The sequence below is a fragment of the Lepisosteus platostomus genome, chromosome 6 (assembly GCF_059453375.1).
Source record: "Lepisosteus platostomus isolate fLepPlt1 chromosome 6, fLepPlt1.hap1, whole genome shotgun sequence".
NCBI classification, from domain to species: Eukaryota; Metazoa; Chordata; class Actinopteri; order Semionotiformes; family Lepisosteidae; genus Lepisosteus; species Lepisosteus platostomus.
The window spans coordinates 17935466-17952767 of NC_142616.1; the positions used below are offsets into that span (position 1 = coordinate 17935466).

The following is a 17302-nucleotide window of genomic DNA, read 5'->3' on the forward strand; positions in this document are numbered from 1 at the left end:
TCACTAAAGTCAGAGTCTTTATATGACTCAGGGAGGAGCAGGTTTTCTCATGGAAAAAGAACTTGATTTCTCAAATCCAGTGTCTGGCTTTATCAGCCTAATGATTCTATATTGTTCCTGCGTGGCTTTTGTGCTTCTAGGGCTGCATTGCTGGGCTTCTGGTACTGATCTCTGGAGATGCCTTCAGAGACTTAGACACCAGAAGGAGTAAGACAGTGTTGTGAGCTGGGCTGGCAAGCACTCTGGTTTTATTATAGCTGCCTTTGCAGAATGCTGTGGCAGTTTGTACCTACTCCCAAATGCCTATTTTTGGGCCTGAAAAAACAACAACAAATAGGTCGAGAAGAAGACTGAGGTTTGCCGTGTGGAACTGTGGCATTTTCATCTGATACAGGACGTTTGTATCGGTGAGCGATTGCTTGAGAAAGGGTAAACTCTCCTCATCACCCTGATGCAGTTTAAGAACTGCACACAAGCTAGCTGTTCTCCCAGAGCCTAACCATGAAATGTTTACTCACATCAAACCTAGACAAACACAGGGGGATTTCATTTTTTCATTCCCAAACTCTCCTGAGCCTCTTAAGGGCAAACGTCTCGCAGGGCACATCTATGCGGGGCGAGAGAGAAATGAAATGCCTGCTTTCTTCAGTCCGTTCACAGGTTGGGAACTGTGGATTCGCTTTTTTTTTTTACGTCTGCCAATGGAAGCACATTTTGCACTTGAATTGAAGACCTTGGAAATTCTGCTTTTGGTGTACTGTGTGTTTAATCCACTTGGACTATTGCAATAGTTCAACGGGTTTTCCAGGAGAAGTTATTACAATCGGGCAATCTTGCCTGTCAGCTGTGGTAAACTGCAGGGATGGGGGTCTGGTAAAACCTCGGTAACCCACGAGCCCACCGTTGCTGTGCAGCAGCTTGTGGCCGGCTCATCATTTGGTGTCCCAGAGAGAGGCCGGCAGAGAGAGCACTGGTGTGAAAGTCATGTCACATGCAGACACATGAAAGGAACAGAATCTCTTTGTTCTGGGGTGAATTTTCTGAATGTCGGAATTCTTACATAAAAAAAGAGAGTTCACAAAATCAGACCATTACTTCCAGCTCAACGCAGAGGATCGGGAAAAATCGCAGGGATTTAAACTAGTTAACCGGAGCAGCATGAGCAGAAGGCCTTTCTTTACACAAAGCAGGGCAGGAGCATGAAACATACTGCCCAGTGGTGCTGGGGAGACACATACAAGGGGGTAGAGGTGATTGGGGCTCTGGGATCATTAAGAGAAAAAACAATAAGCAATGAACCACACAGGCCTCCTTTTGGCAGCTGCTTCTCTCATGCCTTGTGCTTGTAAGTCATGTTAAATGCATATGATAAAAACATTCTTACTCCTTATTCTCTTCTACATTAATGCAAATCTCTCTCTCTGTGTGCACTAATAAACATCCCTGCAAATACTCTCTTTCTGTTTTTTGGCGGTCTTGGTTGTGAAATGCAAAAAAATTGCTGCAATTAATTTCTGAATGACAAGATTTTCACTTTCAGTGTTATTTCTCAAACAGCAGATGCGAAAAGCAAAGCGCTGAGTTTCCTCAGGGGGTCGTGTCCTGCGGTTCTTCAGTATCACTAGGCTGTGACCGTACAGTTTCGCGCGCACTGAAACCGCATGTCCTGCGAGACGCGCTCTTCATGAACACACCTCGCTGCCGGCTTAGGTTTAACAAGACTCCAATTACCGTAGGAGTCGATTTGATGTATAGGATCTGAAAATGTACAGCTTCCCTCCCGTAATAGTACGCCGTAATTCAGATTAATATAACGTGGAAAGACAAGCTCTAGTTTGTGATTTTCAAATTTAACTGCTAACAGATACGAGTGTTGTTGCTTTCTGAATGTCTGTTGTGCGACATCGCTGTTTCCGGAACATATCATCTTGTGTCTTCCCAGATACTGGTCAGCTCTCAGACTAGAGCTAGACTAGATTTGGAGTGCTGACTTGACAGTATTTTTACTAAGACAAATGCAGGCAGGGTTATTAAATACACCCTAGTGATCCACTCCTTCAACCGTCGTCATTTTTAAATATTATTGTGAATTCATTACTATAATTATCTTACTCAAAATAACATTAATCCACTGTACAAAGTATTGAGATGTTTGATTGACATTTTTCAGAAGACTATATATAAATTAATTATATAGAGATAAAACTACTTTCTGTTTTTTAAATAACTACTTTTTATTTTGAAAATATTTTCCGTTGTATAGTTAATATATGTTTATTACATAAAAATGTAAATAATATACATAGACACATGTATCTCACAAATGTTTAGGTAATCTGAATAACCCTAAAAAACACTATGAAAATCTATGTATAAAGAACGAGCGTTTATTTGAAGGCATTCTTTATAATTTATTAGCTACAAAAAATAAAAATCAGATAACCAGAATAATTTTTCTTCTGCACTCTGAAAGAGTGCTGAAAGAGACTTCTGTCTGACTTTTAATGTTACTTCTGTTTAAGCAGGCCATGGTCAAAAACACGACGTCTTCTCGGCACTGTGAGGTTTCTGTGTAACAGTCATATTTCAACCCATTTGTTTTCGGAAACAGGTTTTTTTTTTTTGTTGTAACGTAAATGGTTCTGTCCCCGTTTTGGATACCAACAATTAATACGAATAAATAATTATGGTTCTTCGGTTTGAGAGACCCGGATATTATCTAGCAGGAAAATCATGGTTTCCCTCTTGATCCTTCGGCAATACATATGATGCTACAGGTAAACTTAGGCTACAAGGAGAAAAATATCTAAACGAATATATCAGGGGACGCAGTACTCTAACTGGGAAAAAATAGTTTAAGAAATAATATGCGTTTTTATTTTCGTTTTATATATATTATCATGAATGTCTACTGCCCATGGTTTATCATAGCCGGTTTGGCTGTAGATGTTGACATTAAAATTACCTAGCAACATGTACGATTTTCCCACTATCCCGGAGGAGAATTGTTGCACCTATTAAAGACGCACCTATGTAATTAAGCCTATTACAGCATGGCTTTGCCAGAGGTAATGAACTCGCTGTTCGCCTGATTTAATAATGTATTTTTTAAATACTGCGTTTCATCACTGAATATTGCGCAGGGGGTGTATAGCTATGCGTCAAGATTAATTAATCTATAATTAATCCATGTATTCTATGAAAAGTAAACGAAACTCGAATCAATGAATCAACTCTAATGTATAAGCTAGGTCGCAAAAGATAGTGGAACACATTAATTCTCAAGAAGTCCACATTTTCGCAGAATTCACCAGTTTCAATGTTCTGTATTTATTTGTTCTGTGTTATTGTAACTGTCAAATTCTTTTTTTTTTTTTTAACTTTACAGATATTGTTTTTTGCAATGGTTGCTGCCATGTTTCGGTGCTTTTGAGTATTATACAGGCTGTAATCACACATGAACACTACTCACACACCAAAAACAGCTAAAGCAACATTAATGATGATAATAAACCTTCTAGATCAGACTTTCGTCACGTAACCTACGTTTGCCATCTTCGGTACTTAAATGATTGCAGAACTATTTTTTTTAATAAAACCATTTTCGTCTATGGTCTTTTTTATCACAAAACAAAAACTATTAACAATGTGTTATTTGATTGAAACTTATAATAAAACTAGTCTGATATAAATTCGTTAGTATTTTATACAAATAATCGAATTCAAATTTTAGATAAAGTTTAGATCTGACATTTAACACTGAAAGAAAGAGTGTATTATACTCTAAGGAAGGATGACAGTGTTCGAAGGTCAGTAAGATCTGGTTTGGTATACTTGTTTCTTAATCAGCCTGTGCTCTTTTTTACGTTAGTACTGCTTAACATACAATTAAGATATGATGATAATAATAACTTTACCATTTTGTCAAAACTGCACATCTACATGAAGACACGCCTTCCGTAAATAGCCCACATGCTAATTAATATTTCAGTACTGTACCCTTTTTACCTGTGTGCTGTTTAATTTAGAAACTGCAGAACTTGAGTGTTTTCGCCTTGTTCTGAGAGCCTTAACCTCTTCGTTGTCGAATTAGACAGGAGCCTTTTGACACAAATGAGCGGAATGCTGGAAATCTTTCAAAAGGCTAAACGAGATAAATAAAATAGATCAAATGGTACATTTGAAACAAAGCCAGATTAAATGCATGATACAGTTGCAATCATATCTGCTGTTTGTATGCGTGTCAGAAATATTAAACCACTCTGATATTAAAAATTAATATTCATTGATGGAAAGCAAAACTTCCAGTGAGGAGCCTTAAAGAAGACACCCACTACTTGTGGACAAGCACTTGTTTCTGAATTTACCAGCGCATAAACAGCTCCACTGGTATCAGGTTTAACTGATACAGTACATACTTTTAATAGATACAGTACATACTCACGGTCTACGTCTTCTAGGTGTTTCGTTTAATACGAGAACACTCCATTCGTTTATTAAAAATCCAGGAAGGAAACAGTTAACAGTGATGGTTATAAGCACTCTGTGAGAAATGTTCCCTTCCAGCTATGTGCACTAGACATTAAACTTTTCGAGGACAATTGGTTAAGTGGAGTTAACTGTTGCCTTTTCTCCCTGAGGTAGCGTCCTCTTTTGATCCTGCCGAGCCCGGCGCCTTCCAAAACATAACTTGTCTGCCTTATTAAATGCTTTGACTTATGGTGAAGGATTGCCTGACGCTTTTCAGTAGAAACTCCAGCAACCTTAAAGGGGCAAGGCAAGTCATGAACACTTGTAATACTGCCATGTGCGTCCTTTACATCTTTGTTTGTTAACTAGTAGCTTAATATAGTAAACATTATACGCGGCATATCGTGTTTAGTCTAAAACTCTAAACGTGAAACGGCATTTTTAATTTAAATTGATCTCTGCCTTAGATGGATAGATGTTCTGACGTATTTTCTTCCCATGCTAAATAAAACCCGAAGCCAATAGCTATTAAAATTCCTTTCACGAACCAAATATAGAGTATGTTTTACTAAGGTGATGTATCACGTTCTGAAACAAAGCGATGAAAACTCCATGCGCAGCCCTTTAATCTGAACGATAATGTTCAAAATGTGGATAATGTCCGGTGTCTCTTTTTGGCCGAAATGTATAAGTAATTAAATGTCAAAGGGGATAGCTGTCCCACTGTATGGTTTCAATAAGTGCCCAGCTAATGAGTAAAGAGGTTCTTTCTAAAGGCTGCCCTACTGCTTAATTGCAGTAAAATTGCTCTACTCGCTCTGCGCTCCTAGGAGACTTGAGCCCTTGAGCTATCAATAAACTTCCACAGCAAGACATCTATGATTAACTACTCATTCCTTTCAAAATCATTCTTGATGTCTTTTAGAAGCCTGCTGGCCAATCAAAGCGAAGGTTGGCAACGTCATGGAGCCCATTTAGCCAGCCGATTGGAAGGCGGCGAGATAAGAGAAAAGTTGCAGAACTTATAGCCGAAACGCAGCAGCTCTCCAGAAAAGTGGCTGGCGTTTTGACAGAGAGGGTGACGCCGCAGCCCCGTTGTTGCACGCCAGGAAGCGATTGAGGACTGACAAGAGATTTATTCTGAGGTGTATGGCCCCTTTCTCTCGTATCATGAATCCTGTTCAGGGGCCTCTCTCTCAAGAGATTAAACCACACGAAAGAGAGGATTCCGAGAAGGAAGACTTACAATCAAAAGAGAAGACGGCTACAAAAGGATGTAAAAGCAAGACCCCCAGCCTCCCTTTCAGCGTAGAGTCGCTGATCTCGGACAGAACGGCGTGCCGGACTGATCATGCCTCCACTGAGCCGGTTCTGGTTCCGCCTAAACCTGTTGGCGAGCAGGAGGGACCCCACTCTCCCAGGAGGGGTTATGCAGAGAAAACTCGTTCCGTGGACAGCTTCCCTAACTCAACAGGCTGTCCGAAAAGTGAGACAGAGGATCTTCATGACAGCGACCAGAGCACTTGGTTTCAGACCTCGTCTTTTTCAACTCCACCCAGTAAGTCTTTTACTCTACACCGACCTCTGGTTGTAAATGTCCGTGAGTCTGTTGTTTTGTTGCTTCGTCGTGGTTAAAACTGCAAAATCGCAGACGTGAATCACTGTGTACAGGCCACTGACTAAGTATTTACGCACGGGTTAGTGCGGCCGCTGTTTTTTTTTTAAAAACTGTATATTTGCTTTCGAGCAATGTTTTGGAAACCGGGAATATTCAGTCACAGTTCGTCAAACGAAAACTCATATCTGAAGTGTGTTCATGGATTCCTTTAATTAGCAATCGTTAGATTTCGCTTAAGATCAACGCGTTTTCCTTTTTCTGGATGCAAAATGCAAAATAAAAATGTTACACGTGAGGGTGGTGTTTATTTGGGTATAATACTGATTGCTGAAGTTGTAAAGGTCAGAAAAGTTCAGTTAGCTTGGTATACTGGTGAGATTTAAACGTGGGAAGGTGGGGAAACGTGCACATTCACTAATAGAGTGGGACGTTGTGTTTAAAGAGTTGGGTGGTGGTTTGCATACTTGTTAGGACCTAGTCTTTATGTTAAAAGTATTTGGGTTTTTTTTTGGCATTTTATTTTAATTCCAACGCCAACGTGGTAGGGCAATGACCATCTTGGTCAAAGTGAGACTTCAGTTGACGGTAGGCGGCAGAAGCAACGTTTATACTGGCGCACCACCTGCGCCTACTTCCCCGCTGTCGGCTGTGCTTGTGAGACGGGTCCAACTTAATTTAAGCAAGCTGTGTCTGCCTAGAGTCGATACTATAATATATATATGTGTGTGTGTCTCTTTGACCGTTGCTACAGTATCACCTGTTTTATAGTTATAAATATATAAGTGATTTACTTATAACACCTCGTATGATGCAGAATAGCTCTTTGACAGGTTGGAGTTGATCATATTTATTCCATGTGAAATGTTTCTCACCAGTGCCCATTACGCGTTTCAGCAGGGCACTCCAGTCCGCCGCCGTGCACCCTTAGGAAGCACAAGAACAACAGGAAGCCCCGGACGCCGTTCACCACCTCCCAGCTGCTGGCGCTGGAGAGGAAGTTCCGCCAGAAGCAGTACCTGTCCATCGCGGAGCGAGCCGAGTTCTCCAACTCGCTCAACCTCACGGAGACGCAGGTCAAGATCTGGTTCCAGAACAGGAGGGCTAAAGCCAAGAGACTGCAGGAGGCCGAGCTGGAGAAACTCAAACTGGCCACGAAACCTCTGCTCCCTGCGTTCGCCTTCCCGTTCCCCCTTGGAGCGCATGTGGGCTCTCCTTCACTGTACGGACCGTCGAACGCTTTCCATAGACCAGCCTTGCCGGTCCCGGGACTCTTCAGTGGACCAGTCACCTACGGGATGTATTATTTATCATAACGGAACTAGGCTGACGTTAAGCAGCCTAGTTGTAAAAGCCATGTTGAAGTACTGTTTTGGCCCATTTGGCACAAGTAATATATTGGTTGTATAGGCCTTCAAACAAAGATTCTCCATCTCTTACCCCTGTCCACGGGCGTTGTGCCTAATATACTTCCCCCTCGCAAACTGTGGCAAAATTAATGTGAACTTTTGAAGCGCTAAAAATATCTCCTAACGTCGTTTCAGTTTCTGTAAGCCCTAGCAAAAAAAATATACTTAGCCTAAATGTATGTTATATCAGCTCTTAAAGCTGGACTTTAGTTTACTAAGGTTTCGCTATATTACGATTTATATTCAAAAAATATTTTAATCAGTTTAATATTATTTTTAATTAAGAGTTCAGATATTTGACTTTTTTTTTCCTGCGATCGTCTGCCGCTGATAAAACGATCTTTGTCGATAGTTAATTTGTGGGGGTGTGAAACGGACTTTTGGAATGAGTCCTAAAGTGAATATTGACCATGTAAAACACAGTAAATTACAAAAGACACCATGCCACCATGAAAAAAAAGACGACTCAGTTTTTGAACTCCAGGGAAAAAATCATAATTCATTTCATGTTGGCGAATTGACGAACAGAGAAACTCGTTTTGTTTTTGTTTTTTAATTAAGGGAATACTTTCGTTCTAATAATCTATCAAGGTACTACGTTAAGAATAGTCTTGTATCTTCAGATCTTCAGATCTACAAATAGTCAATTAAGACTGTCATATATATTAAGAATAAAAACGGATTCCGGTAATGTTCTCTGTATAACCAGACTCTAAAACGTTATAAACGTTAAAAAGTTTGTATCGTATTCAAGAAGATAATAACCGCGACGGAAGTTTGAAATTTTACTCTGTTTTATTTAAACTCCGGAGTGCCTTTTCCTTTCGGTGCAATGGAAATACAAAACTCCGAATTGCTTTCACAGGTCAAATTGGTCTCCCGTGGCGAGATTCAGTGAGACCAGGGATCAAAGAAGAGAGTGCAGTGAGCTCTGACCGCTGGATTTCTTAAGAGTAGCATTTGAGTCGCAGTACATCGTCTTATTGGTGCTGCTTCTCGTCGACAACTTGTGTGAATGTTAGTTATTTTTCTAATGTGCATTTTTTTTTAGAATTAAATAACGACCCAGCCTTATTACATGAATTAATTAACGGTTGTATTGGTGTTCATGGACCAAATATTTATCAGCTCAGAACAAAGATCTTGGAATGATTTACAGACATACAGTACTGATAGAAATGTTCCAAGACTATTATTAAAATATGTGGAACTGGGAGACAGTTGTTTGAAATCGTGAAAGGCCACATCGCACTGAGTTTCGAAAACCTGCGGGGTTTTTCCCCCCTCATGTTCAGCGATAAAGGCGGAGAAAATCTTGTCGAGTTAAGAAACTGTCCGTTCCAATACTGCGTCGCAGTACACGTTTCAAAAGGAAATTCCGAGGAGTTTATTTTTCTATTTTTTGGAGTGTTCGTGTGTTTGTACATTTGCATCACGTTGAAAATTTATATTTGCAACAAACCAGTAAACTTTATAAGTGTGGTGGTTTCTCTGTTGGATGTCTGCAAAAAGGCGACGAGTGACTATTAAATGACTTTTCTGTTTTAAAATGAGCTCTTATTAAAAAGCACTATTGAAAAAGTCGACGTTACCCAGTCAAAGGGTAAACGTATTTTTAATGCTGTATTCGTATATAAAAAAATAAGACCTATATGAACTATGACTGTAAATAAAAATTGTAGACTATAACGTTTGGTTTTCTGCAACCACGATTTCACAAAGAATTAGCAGGAGTATCGCTATTTAAATGTTATATATTATATATAAACTGCTAAATGTGTTTACATCCATACAATGTACATCTCCGCATTGTACATATTTGTACATATTATTAGAAACGAACAATTGCCTTTTGTACAAAGTATTCAATAAAGTCTTTTAATTTACATTATTTTTTAGAAACGTTGTCTTCATTTTCTCATAATGTCCATTATCGGACCCCCTGCCAACAAGTGTTTTTTTAAGTTTTGAACTCTAATGTAATTAGAATATAAGTGCTCGTTTTTTTTAAAAAATGGACAATTTTCCCCTTTAAACGTTAAATAAAAAATAGGACAGATTAGACAGAAAGCGGGCCCGTTGGCCAACAGAAAGAAGCCTTCCGGTTTAATTTCAGGCAGCGTGGGTTTGCAGTCAGTGCAGGGGGTCATCTGACTTCATTAAGGCTGCCATAAATATCGGACACAGCCCAGCTTACATCCAGATCCTTACAGCGCCGATTCCAGTCTGGTAACTCAACGGCCCGGTTCTGTCAGAACCGATGCAGTTCTACCCGGTAACGGGAAGAATATATATAATATCATAACCCCATATTTTTAACCTTATCTTAAAATTGATTATTTTAGCTTCGGCGTTGACGCAGCAATGAAACAAGGAGCTTGCGCAGGGTGTGCGCTCCCACGCCACCTGAGACCGATAAAAGAGGGTCTCGCACTGTTCTCACATGTACGCACGGAAAGGTTTTATATATGTACCTTGAAAGTAGTGAAACCGCATTGAAGTCGCTGTACACACCCCTGGAAGGATAACCACAGTACTGTACTGTAGTTACTCCATCTACTCTAACCGGTACTTCGGACTCCACCAGGAGTATTTACAACCACAATGGAAGGCTACAGGAACTACAGGATCAGGACCCGGCCGTTCAGCGAACGCCGCTGTTGTACAATTGAGCTGGGCCTGTCTTTTACCCCAAAGGTCCCGCTCCAGGTTCCCGCATGGATGAGAGTAGCAGCGCTCCGATAGGCCAGCGTCCCATCCCAAGGGGACCCAAGTACTTCGAGCCCAGCTCACCTCAACGTCATTCAACCCGCCATGAGCCCCGGCCTGAAGAGCCTCTCGAGTGTGGACTTCTACACCTCCGACGAGCAACGTCCGTTCTACGCCATTTGTTTTTATTTTAAAAATCAAATCTACAGAATACACACAAAATGTAAACGGAAAGTTACTTTTTAAATGGTTTCCGAAGCTTGCTTTAGAGAGGAGCCTGTTCAATCCATTTAAGACGGGCAGTACGGTCGAATCAGTAAATACAGCACAACTGACAAAGTTGCGGATTATTGTTATTTTATATAAACCATGAGAATAACAAACCGTGTTTAAATAATTAGGAAATATTGCTACAGTTAGTTAAAATAAGATTATTAATTTTGTGTATAAGAGACGATCTTTACTACTGCTTGTGTCGAGGTTAGTTTTTACCGAAGGAGGTCGTGTATTGTTACTTGCACGGTAAGCTAACTTGAAGTACTTAATACCCGTGCGGTAGCTGAGCCCGCTGGCGGCAGCTTCGCCAATAATACAAGGGCGCCACCGTTCGGTTGTAATACGAATACCAGTCCAGTTAAAGGACATTTGTACGTATAGTACACATTTTATTAAAGACTAAATAATTCATTTCTTATAATACTTATAAGAAAACAAATTCACTATAACGTACACATCCACATCAGGCGCAGTTCACACAAAAACTAAAGCATATGAACCAGTCACTAATATCAAATTAAAATGCGTAATAAAAATATTTTATTCATAACATTTTAAAAAGAAACATCCTTTTAAACATCCATTTTATTGTTATACGACTGGTAAATATAATTAAAAACATACAATACAACAATTGCCCTGCCAGTATGATATATTTTCAGCAGAAATAATGCTTACAGAGTCCCGTGTCTTTAGTTCAATTCATACATTTCATTGGCAAATAAGGAAATACAGGACTTTGGTACAGATACCACAGGGTCCTGCGTCTATTTTACACACCTTTCAGAAAACCTCATCACCCCACGAAACTTCATTTCTTTCTTCTGGTGCCCCTGAATCCTCGCACTGAGCCCTGCCCAAAGCACACTGACGGTGGTACCCTGGCGGCAGAGCAGAGAGCAGACAGAGATCAAGCTTTGGCACACAGACTTCACTCATGATGTGGCCATCAGTGTGAAATGTTAACAGAAATCACAAAACGGACTGTTTAAAAGCCTTTCTCTTGAACTGGCACCCTCATTGGTTTTTTAACAGGGCATTCTTCTGGGGCGGTAAACATTATTCATGGTTCCCCTACAGGATTCAGACCCGAATCCTAACCACTAGTGCACCCTGCTGCCTTGCGCTGTTAACCTATGAAGCCGACATGTCTGAAAAGCTCTAAAGGAAGATAAGGATTCCTGGAGCTGCAATGGCAATCTTGGTCAACAGAATCAGAATCTATCTCCCACCCTCTTGCTTGGCTCTTTAACTAGAAATGTGTGTGGACTCATATAAGTGATCACAAGACTGCATGTTCCCCAGTCCACATGAAAAAAAAACTACCACAATGTCAAAAAACATCCAATCAAATCCCTGTTAATATTTGCATGGATTATTAAAGGATTTTAATCAAACAACATATTGGCCATTCTATAATGTCTAAGTTGCATTTAAAAAAAAAGACTTTCTTAGACCCTTCAGATGCCCAGAATAAACTGTTTCTGATAGCAGATTCTACACAGATAAACTGCTTCTCAGGGGGTTAACTCGGACACAGGTGATTCAGGCGCATGTCCCATATAATGTGGGCATTAATGAATTCAAGCCGCCTCTGCGCTGTACATACTTGTAGGAATAGCGTGGCTTGGTCTGCTCGGCGCGAGAGTCATCTGCAGTCCCAGAGGCCCGGCCCGCCGGAGCTGTGTTTCCAGAAGGAGAGAACTCCATGGGCTCCGCGCGCTCCGGTTCCCTGAGCTGGACAGCGGCAGCTTCACACACATCCATGCTTGCGCCTTTCTGCCAGCGCGGCTTCTCCTGAGCCTTGCTGTGGAGGGGGAAAAATGGATTAGACATGCAGCTGCATGAAGCAGAGGCGATAACCATCATGCCCCCTACGTTAAGGTACACTAACCACTGTCCAGGTACTTGGCTGAGGATCCTGGATGTTAAATGCCCACAATACTGTGCAGTTAGAGAAAAGGACGTCTTTTAGTGAAGATCACATCTTCATGAGCGTTTTGAAGAGCAACCTCAGTTCTAAGACAGACTCACTACTCCTTTGTGAATCCTGCTGTGATTCAGACATGTGTTTCCAATTCTATAATTCTATTCAGTAGGGGGACAGAGTGCTGGGGTTTTAAGGTAAAATTCCAGGGCTTTGAACTTGGTAAGTCTAACATCACAAGTCATCACAGAATGCTTTAGCATTCACATTAAGCTGGAATGAATAAAGTATGGACAGCAGTATTTCAAAATGTTACAAGGACAATTATCTGTTTAAAGACTGCTTTCACATACACCTGTAAACCTGTCTGATTAAAACTACAGTAATATCTGTAATGTGTAGGTGGCTACTTGATATTTTATATACAAGGTGAAACAGGGAAACACAACAAGCTTATGTCTACGTCAAGTCTAGACAGAGGTTCCTCCAGAGCTCTAACGATGCACGGTTTCTTAAGAACTCTAAAACATCATTTTCATGGTGTGTCAGATTTGTGCTACTCATATGACTCCCTTTATTTTACTTTTGTTTGGTTATGTTTTATCTCTTAATATATATATCTCTGTTGTCCTTTAATAAATGAAAGGTACACTTCAAATGAAATAAAACAACAATATTTTCTGACTGTTACTCATGCGAAAGAATAATACACATTGGTGAATTGTATTTGAATTGAATGTACAAAAGAAAACATTAAATCAAACACTCAGAAATACATGTGTTTATTTTTAAAAAGACCAATGTGTTTTCACTTTTCATGCATTGTAGCGATTACATTTTAAGAGGTTCCAAGCTTTACCTTTTGCTCTTTTTTGGCTTGTCAAATCTAAAATCTGGAGGATAGCTGTGCTTTTTTATCAAATGATCTTTCCTTTCGCCGCTTGTCTTCAGTTTTATATCACAACCCTCCACCAAACACTGGTACTGAAAAACAAGAGAATAGGTCACGTTCCGCCCCCCTACATCAGCAGCACAAACAGCTTGCCGCCATCGCTAGATGGCAGCTTTTCAACATCAGCAATACGGAAAAGACGATAACCCTGTGCATCATCATTATTTTCACCTGACCCATCTTTTGGAATTAGAGCTCCTTACAAGTTGAAGTCATATCGTCATTTAAAAATATCTTTAGAATTAACTTGATGTATGTCTACACAAAATAAAGTAGGTAGCCGCGTCGGCATGCGTAGGCTGCAAAGGAACAACTAAAGGTTTATTCCGTGCTGTAAACAGAAGAAAAGAAATACGGGTGACACCCGAAGAAAGCTCCACAGCCGAAACGTTGCGTTTCTTTTCTTCTTTTTCCAGCGTGGAATAAACTTTTGCTTGTCCCCACACTACACAAGGTCCATTGGAGTCCGTTGAGGGATTGTGCAACGCTAGCGCTATTTAGAGTACCGATATGTTATCCCATCTGTCGCGGAACAAGCGTTTTCTTCGGAAAAGATTATATCTTAGCATATCGGCCCCCCCTCCCGCCCATTGCCAAGATCGCGGGGGACGAACCATGTTCTGCCTCTCCGCCAGGACCTGGAACAGCGCGTCGTGCCACTCCGGGATGTGGATGTCCAGGAGGCGGCCCGAGGGAAAGGAGCGCCTGCAGTGGCCGCAGACGTTCCGGTGCAGCGCGTTGTAGTGATGCTCGTAGCCCTCCAGCGTGTCGAACAGCTCCCTGCAGCCAGCGATGTGGCACTGGAACTCTGAAACCCTGGAGGGGAGACGGTGGGGGTGTCTGTGTGGGTGCGGGGGCACCCAGGCTTTTGAACTTCAAAGGAACGCGAGCGGACTGGCTCCGGTCACAGCTGGGGCGCTTCGGCCTTGTGCCGTAGCGTACACTCCGGTTTGTACCCACGTGTTTCAGGTCTCTACGTCCAAAGTTTCAAAGCCCTTCGAGACGAGTTTTCCCCATATGAAATCACTTGCCGGGCATGTTTCCAATGAGAGGTTCGAAAAGTGCAACACCTAGTGTTGTCATGATCGCCATTCCTTTCGGAGAGAAGGCTTTACAGAACAAAAACCACCCCGAATCTTCAAGGGGACTGCTTGGTTTTAGAGGGAACAGGTTGCATTTCCTAGGGTGTGTTCTTATGGCTGTTTAACTATTTGCCAGTCTTACACACAGCTGCATTAGCACTGACCTTGTAACTGAAACAAGGTTGTTCACTATTATATTAACTGTAACAATGGCTATTACACTGTACATAGCCAACACTAATCCCTCTTTCGAAATGTAGTGAACACCATACATCCTAGCAAGAGGTAATTGTGCAGTTCTAGCAAAGGAACTAATGTACCGTCCAGGGAGCCAGGATGGCTGTTTGCAAATCGGAGGTCAGACAAGCAGACTAGCCATGCTCCTTCAGAAAGCCACATGCATGGGAAGCGATGACTGTCGATACTTACTTTGGCCTATCAGTTGCCTCCGCTACACTAGTGGCAGCATCTTGCAGGTACAGATGTCTCTGTATATCCCCATCCTGTTAAGAGAGGCACAGCCATTCTGGTTAGTTTTAGAAAGAAATGTCATGTTGGTATAGTCAATGTTCTGCACAGAATAAACTCTCCCCAACAATCTTTCCTATCACCAATACAGAGTGTTCAAAAAGATAGAACTAAAAATGAAGACCTTTTAAGAAACATACAGTACAGGTATTGCACATATACTGAAATCTCAAAGAATGATATTTGTGGAGTAATTTCCAGAGACACAATGCATCATTGATGCTGTTATGGACAGAAATACACGCATACACCAATTTCCACACACACCTGTCTTTCCAAGGCACAGAAGCTAACTGGGCAATGGGCTGCATTAGGATGTACAAATATAAAAAAAATAACCTCTGGAATTTCTCTATGAACGCAAAATACCCTTCACTCGGGAATCATTTCCTCTGAATTGCCACAAGCCCTAGATCTGACACTCAGTAACGAGAATCACCTCCCCCTCCTGGGCTCCTGTCTCCAGATTTCCTTCCAGCTGGACTGAGAGCTGCTTCATTGATCCCTAACTGAACCCAATAATTTGCTTAATTCAATGATCTGCCTTTAGCATTTTCAGCTGCTTCAGTTGTCATAAAACCTCTAGCTGTGTAACAGCTTCACACACCCAACCCTTTGAAATAATCAAGTAGTTAATTGAATTAAGGGCTCGGCGGAGCGCCTGGAGGTCCGGGCCGCTGGACACACCCAGCAGGTGCGAGGTCACGAGGACCACAGCTTTAATCAGTCCCACAGAGCACCACTGTTTAACCCCGTTCCTGCACGGTCGCGCCTGTTATGTGTCAGAAAACACACCGACCATTGTCTGAGCTGTAAGCAGCTGGATATTTAAAGAAAGGGGCAGGAATGCCCACTGCTGCCCAAGAGCATCAAAGTGTCTGCTGCATGCCTTTCAGATGAGTTCTCAATCTCTTCGTGGAACTAACAATTTCTGTTATTGATTTTCAGGTTTTATACAGATGAGAAGGCAAACACCCTTTGGAAGATGCATCACGTATTTTCATCCTTTAAGGCTTAACGGTGCCAACCACTAAGCCATATAAGGAAAGACACCATGCCTGTCGAAAATGATAGCAATCACGTCCCCTTACAGTATGTCCTATATCATTTTAGGCTTCAAGAATCCAACGGATTCTTAAAACACTTCAAGATGCTTCTTTAACTAATTCTGAAACTCTTGAGTTGTGGTAAATTAAAAATATCGTCCAGTCGAATATAAAAACATCAGCAAGGTTACGGACACAGGTCCCACTCAAGAAGAGTCGACACGCGTGACTCATTCCACACTGGAATTCAATCTCCGTCTTTCTGCAGCGCGTCTCCCTGCTAATGAACTGCACTCCCACAACAGGCATCAGATCTCCTGGGCCAGCAGGACTGGAGCACCTTTCAGGCTCCGCACACCTGTGGGAGTATTCCGGTCTGTATACTGAATAACTTCTATTACAACGGCATCATCACAAAGACTCACGGAGACCGGAATACAAAAATAATGAGAAGGCTGGTCTCAGTTTTTGCATGGAAAATTCCTATTGCTTTCTTGGTAGACCGATTTTATTTCCTTCCGATTGTTTTGTTTATTATGAATTAAAAGAATAAAATGTTGATTCTAAAGATGAAAAAAAGTATAATAAAAAAAACTACACCGCCATATTTTGCATGTTTTGTCTCCAGAGCACATAACATATAGTGACACGGAAATAGGTAGCGAAAGCATGAGTTATGCAAAGGCTTTCGGTGGGAAGCAGTCGGAGCTACAGCAGCACTGGAGCAGCTGCAGAGACTGCAGAGATTGCCGAGGCGTAGAAACCCTGGAGCACAGCCCACCCTACACACACATACAGCAAGCAGTCATGGGAACTGAGCAGCACCAAGTCTCATTAAGTCGCTTAATTCACAGTTCTTACTCAATTCGAAAAAAAAAACGTACTTCAAATAATTCGTGGTCCTTGTTTAACCGTATTCGTTGCGGAGTGAAATCAAAAGGCGAGCTGCAGACGTTTTCACCATCGCCACTGACTTGCTGTACCGCACTGGGCTCTTCTGCTATCCGCTGGACTGGCAGGACTGGTATCGCCTGAATGTCGGTGCTGCTGGTGCCTGCTGCTGTTAAAAACCGGATTAATTCGAGCGGCAACATGTCAGTTACAATATCGCAAGCACGCTGCTGTTACGTCATTTGTTGCGCTTCCTCGGCTACACTTCATGACGCAGGCGCGGCCCAGCTCAGGGTGTCTCCGTGGTCCTGCTGCTCCTGGGGTTAGAGGCGATGGAGACGGACACTTCCTATGTAACCGAAAAAAACATTTGAGCAATTTTATTGCGTTTGCTCCA

At 41.6% G+C, this 17302-nt stretch overlaps 2 protein-coding genes across 3 annotated transcripts; one reads left to right on the top strand and one right to left on the bottom strand.

The window, feature by feature from the left end:
• Positions 1–5501: 5501 nt before the first annotated feature.
• On the top strand, positions 5502–9385 carry msx3 (muscle segment homeobox 3). Of its 2 annotated transcripts, none has more exons than XM_088634514.1 (2): positions 5502–6028; positions 6986–9385. In XM_088634514.1, the coding sequence occupies exons 1-2, from the start codon at positions 5620–5622 to the stop codon at positions 7399–7401; spliced, it is 825 nt and encodes a 274-aa protein (XP_088490640.1). In that variant the 5' UTR covers positions 5502–5619; the 3' UTR covers positions 7402–9385. The 2 variants fall into 2 exon arrangements, with proteins under 2 accessions (XP_088490640.1, XP_088490641.1); XM_088634515.1 differs by having other exon boundaries at positions 5504–6028; positions 6983–9385.
• A 1611-nt stretch (positions 9386–10996) lies between these two features.
• Positions 10997–17108, bottom strand: znf511 (zinc finger protein 511). Its single transcript, XM_088634520.1, has 6 exons — positions 16899–17108; positions 14870–14943; positions 13973–14174; positions 13266–13390; positions 12089–12286; positions 10997–11360 (listed from the first exon to the last, which is right to left on the bottom strand). Exons 1-6 carry the CDS (start codon positions 17106–17108, stop codon positions 11291–11293), a joined length of 879 nt encoding a protein of 292 aa, XP_088490646.1. The 3' UTR covers positions 10997–11290.
• Between the last annotated feature and the right edge of the window lie 194 nt (positions 17109–17302).

What these genes read in the sequence shown, in the direction of transcription:
- msx3 (XM_088634515.1), top strand. Translation starts at nt 5,620, where the DNA reads ATGGCCCCTTTCTCTCGTATCATGAATCCTGTTCAGGGGCCTCTCTCT. An exon ending in GTCTTTTTCAACTCCACCCA is followed by an intron (nt 6,029 to 6,982) that starts GTAAGTCTTTTA and finishes TACGCGTTTCAG; the next exon opens with CAGGGCACTCCAGTCCGCCG.
- znf511 (XM_088634520.1), bottom strand. Translation starts at nt 17,108, where the DNA reads ATGTTGCCGCTCGAATTAATCCGGTTTTTAACAGCAGCAGGCACCAGC. An exon ending in AAGCCAAAAAAGAGCAAAAG is followed by an intron (nt 12,287 to 13,265) that starts GTAAAGCTTGGA and finishes CCCCCTCCACAG; the next exon opens with CAAGGCTCAGGAGAAGCCGC. An exon ending in AAGCCACGCTATTCCTACAA is followed by an intron (nt 11,361 to 12,088) that starts GTATGTACAGCG and finishes CTCTGCCGCCAG; the next exon opens with GGTACCACCGTCAGTGTGCT.